Source organism: Anopheles arabiensis, chromosome 2 (genome assembly GCF_016920715.1).
Source record: "Anopheles arabiensis isolate DONGOLA chromosome 2, AaraD3, whole genome shotgun sequence".
Lineage (NCBI taxonomy): Eukaryota > Metazoa > Arthropoda > Insecta > Diptera > Culicidae > Anopheles > Anopheles arabiensis.
In genome coordinates this window covers 98,285,951-98,288,913 of record NC_053517.1, presented here as the reverse complement: position 1 = coordinate 98,288,913, position 2,963 = coordinate 98,285,951, and the positions used below count along the sequence as shown (strand labels likewise).

The following is a 2,963-nucleotide window of genomic DNA, read 5'->3' as shown; positions in this document are numbered from 1 at the left end:
AAGCTTTGTCATCGTTTCTGTCCTCATTATCTTAATGTCCATTTTCTTCTGCTAGAGGTCATGTAGTTAGTGCAAAACCGCAAAAGAAGCCCATCCACTATGATTCTTTTCTTTTTCTCCTCTACACCAACACACTAACACAAAGTTGAGATGTTTGTTTTCTCACACACTTTCCGACACTTCTCCAGTAGATGCTCTATTGCTCGGTGACGAATCTGTTCTTCTGCAGTGATCGTCGAGTGCCGGACGAACTTCCGTTAATACCAAAAAAGGGGCCAAACTCGTCCAGCTCGTCTCCATCGGGGAGTTACACGGGTACACGGTAAACCACGGCGGCTACTTGAAACGCGTGACTGACACGCTTGACACGCTAACCAACAGCTTGTCTGTCCAGCGAGCTGACAGCCATCTAGCAGGCCTTGGATTTTATTTCTGTTGACCATTTGGGAATAGAAAGAAGTCGGGAGGGTAGAACGAGATTTTCACGAAGGCAGATTACCAAGTAGCGATGGCAGGAGAGAGCCCACAATGAGATACGGTTTGAAAGTGGCATTCGGAATTTCTAGGAAGCGTGTTGTTATCATACTTCAAGATGGGTTGATAGTGGAAAGTGTGCGTTTGGGTGCTTTGGTGCAGCCAGCTGGAAGAAAGTCAGCACAAGACATTTGCAAGATCATAGAAAGCGTCGAAATTCATCTCACAACGTGCATGGCGTATGGCGAATACTCCAACATTAAAGCAACACCAAGTAAGCAAATAGTTGTAGGATCTAGCACTGGAACTCATAATTAATCTTCTGTGCGTATGTTTCTTTTTTCACCTTCAAAATCCAAAGAAACTACCATTATTTTTCCAAGGACCTCTGCTTCACAGATTCACCCATTTCCATCGTGGCCAAACCTTATGGCTAGTGCGCTACCGATCGATCCATGTAATCCACACCGCTTTGGCCGCTTTGTCACCACCGCTGAAGGTAAAGTTGCTGTCAAAACTTGTCCGACAGGATGATTTCGGTACCGAACCGGAGCGCCATTTCGCGTCACGTCGCCCCCGCCACACAAGCACGCTGGATCATTGATCAAACATTGGAACGATTTTCCTTATCGCCCTCCCAGCACGATAATGCGTGGGTACGGCGAATGAGAGCCAGGACCATCAAATTGAGCCTCACATCCGTGCTGACCTTTCACCAAATCACCCGTCGCACCACGGCACGCCATTTGCAGTGACCCCGTGGTGGCTTTCCGGCTGATACCCCGGCAATGAAAACGGCCCGGGTCGCGTGTGTGCGTGTGAATGGGCCGTGTTAAAATTGAAATCTCTCACCCTCATCATCAGCTGTCATCCCGATGCGGCCATTAATCATAGCTTAGGTAAGCGGAAAACGTGCGGAATGCGTGTGCCGCGCACGGTCGCTAGATGGCCGGCCAACGTGCCGCGCTGCCGCGACTGTGTGTTGGCGGTGCCCGGATTGTCACGCGGCATCGCGGCAGGAAGTGGTGACAAATGAGTGTGGAATCGTTTATCACACTGCGCCCTACCTACCTGTGCCTGCTTGGTTGGTACCTGTGGTGGTGGTGTGATGGTGCGTTGACGTGGGAGGTTGAATTGCCTTCACTTCCTGACGGTACCACAAATACGCTAACTGCCAAAGACAGTGCCATAGCCCGTGCCTTTCATCGCTGCTGTCCCGTTGCGCTTCCGTGCGCTACCGAGCAGCAGCGCAGGAATGCGGGACCGCATTGGAATGCAAATTTATTCCCGGACGATGCTACAACGACGATGCAGCAGCAGCAACAGCAACATGCGGATGCGATGTAATTAAATTAACTTGCACACACTTTCACTTTAAATCAGGGAGCATTATTAGAGCGGTTGCGTTTGTGGTGTACCCAGAGCAACGCCGGAAGCAGAGCTTTAAAGGAGGATGTATCAGTCCACATTGTACTTAAATAGGACATTGTTAAAGGCAGGAAGTGTTTAAAACCCCTTCCAAATAGCTCAAAAGTTCAGCAGTGGTCTTTTAATGAGGGTTTTGAAATATCCCTTTTAAAATTTTCATTTAAAATTCCCATACCTATATCGATCGTGTGATTGATCGTGAAACCATATCGATCCTGTAACTGAACCTGAACCTATACAACTTTTGCAAATTATCCAGATATAATATTGGTTCTGGAATTTATTTAGAACCCATACAGGTCCTGGAACTTATCGTAATCCTTTACAGATGTTGGAACATATGCTGACCCTACATCAATAATGGAACTGATCCCGAACCCATATAGGTACTGAAAGTGATCCATAATGTTGCTGGAACTAATTTTGACTCCATGGCTGATCCTCAAAATGTTCCTAAACCCATACCGGTCCTGGAAATGCTTCAGAAGCCTTATAGATCCTGAAAACCAGCCTAAGTCCATAATAGTGATGTGCTGTATGGAGCGCACCCACGACTCCGATCTGACTCTGACTATTGTTAGTTCGATTCCAACTCCGGCAAAATGGAACCACAAGATCCACCCGAAGTCGGTACTGGACTGTACTGGAGTCGTCCGGAGTCGTTTGGAGTCGTCTCCAAACGACTCCGAACGACTCCGAACGACTCCGGACGACTCCGACTCCGAACGACTCCGGACGACTCCGAACGGCTCCGAACGACTCCGACTCCGGGGGACTCCGACGATTCCGAACGATTCCGAACGACTCCGAACGACTCCGAACGACTCTGAGCGACTCCGTATGACTCCGACTCCGGGCGATTCCGGACGACTCCGAACGACTCCGACGATTCGGAACGACTCCGAACGACTCCGACTTCGGACGATTCCGAACGACTCCGGATATTGCAGCGCGGACCTACCTTCCGGAGTCGATTCCGAATTTAACGGAGTCGGATCGGAGTCGACTCCGGATTTTTGCCAACTTTACCCATCACTAGTCCATACCTTAAGCCTGATCCT

General features: G+C 49.1%; 1 protein-coding gene across 1 annotated transcript; it reads left to right on the top strand.

The window, feature by feature from the left end:
* Nucleotides 1-458: 458 nt before the first annotated feature.
* On the top strand, nt 459-2,400 carry LOC120894449. The gene is made up of 3 exons (XM_040297043.1): nt 459-748; nt 836-973; nt 1,116-2,400. Exons 1-3 carry the CDS (start codon nt 529-531, stop codon nt 1,121-1,123), a joined length of 366 nt encoding a protein of 121 aa, XP_040152977.1. The 5' UTR covers nt 459-528; the 3' UTR covers nt 1,124-2,400.
* Nucleotides 2,401-2,963: the final 563 nt, after the last annotated feature.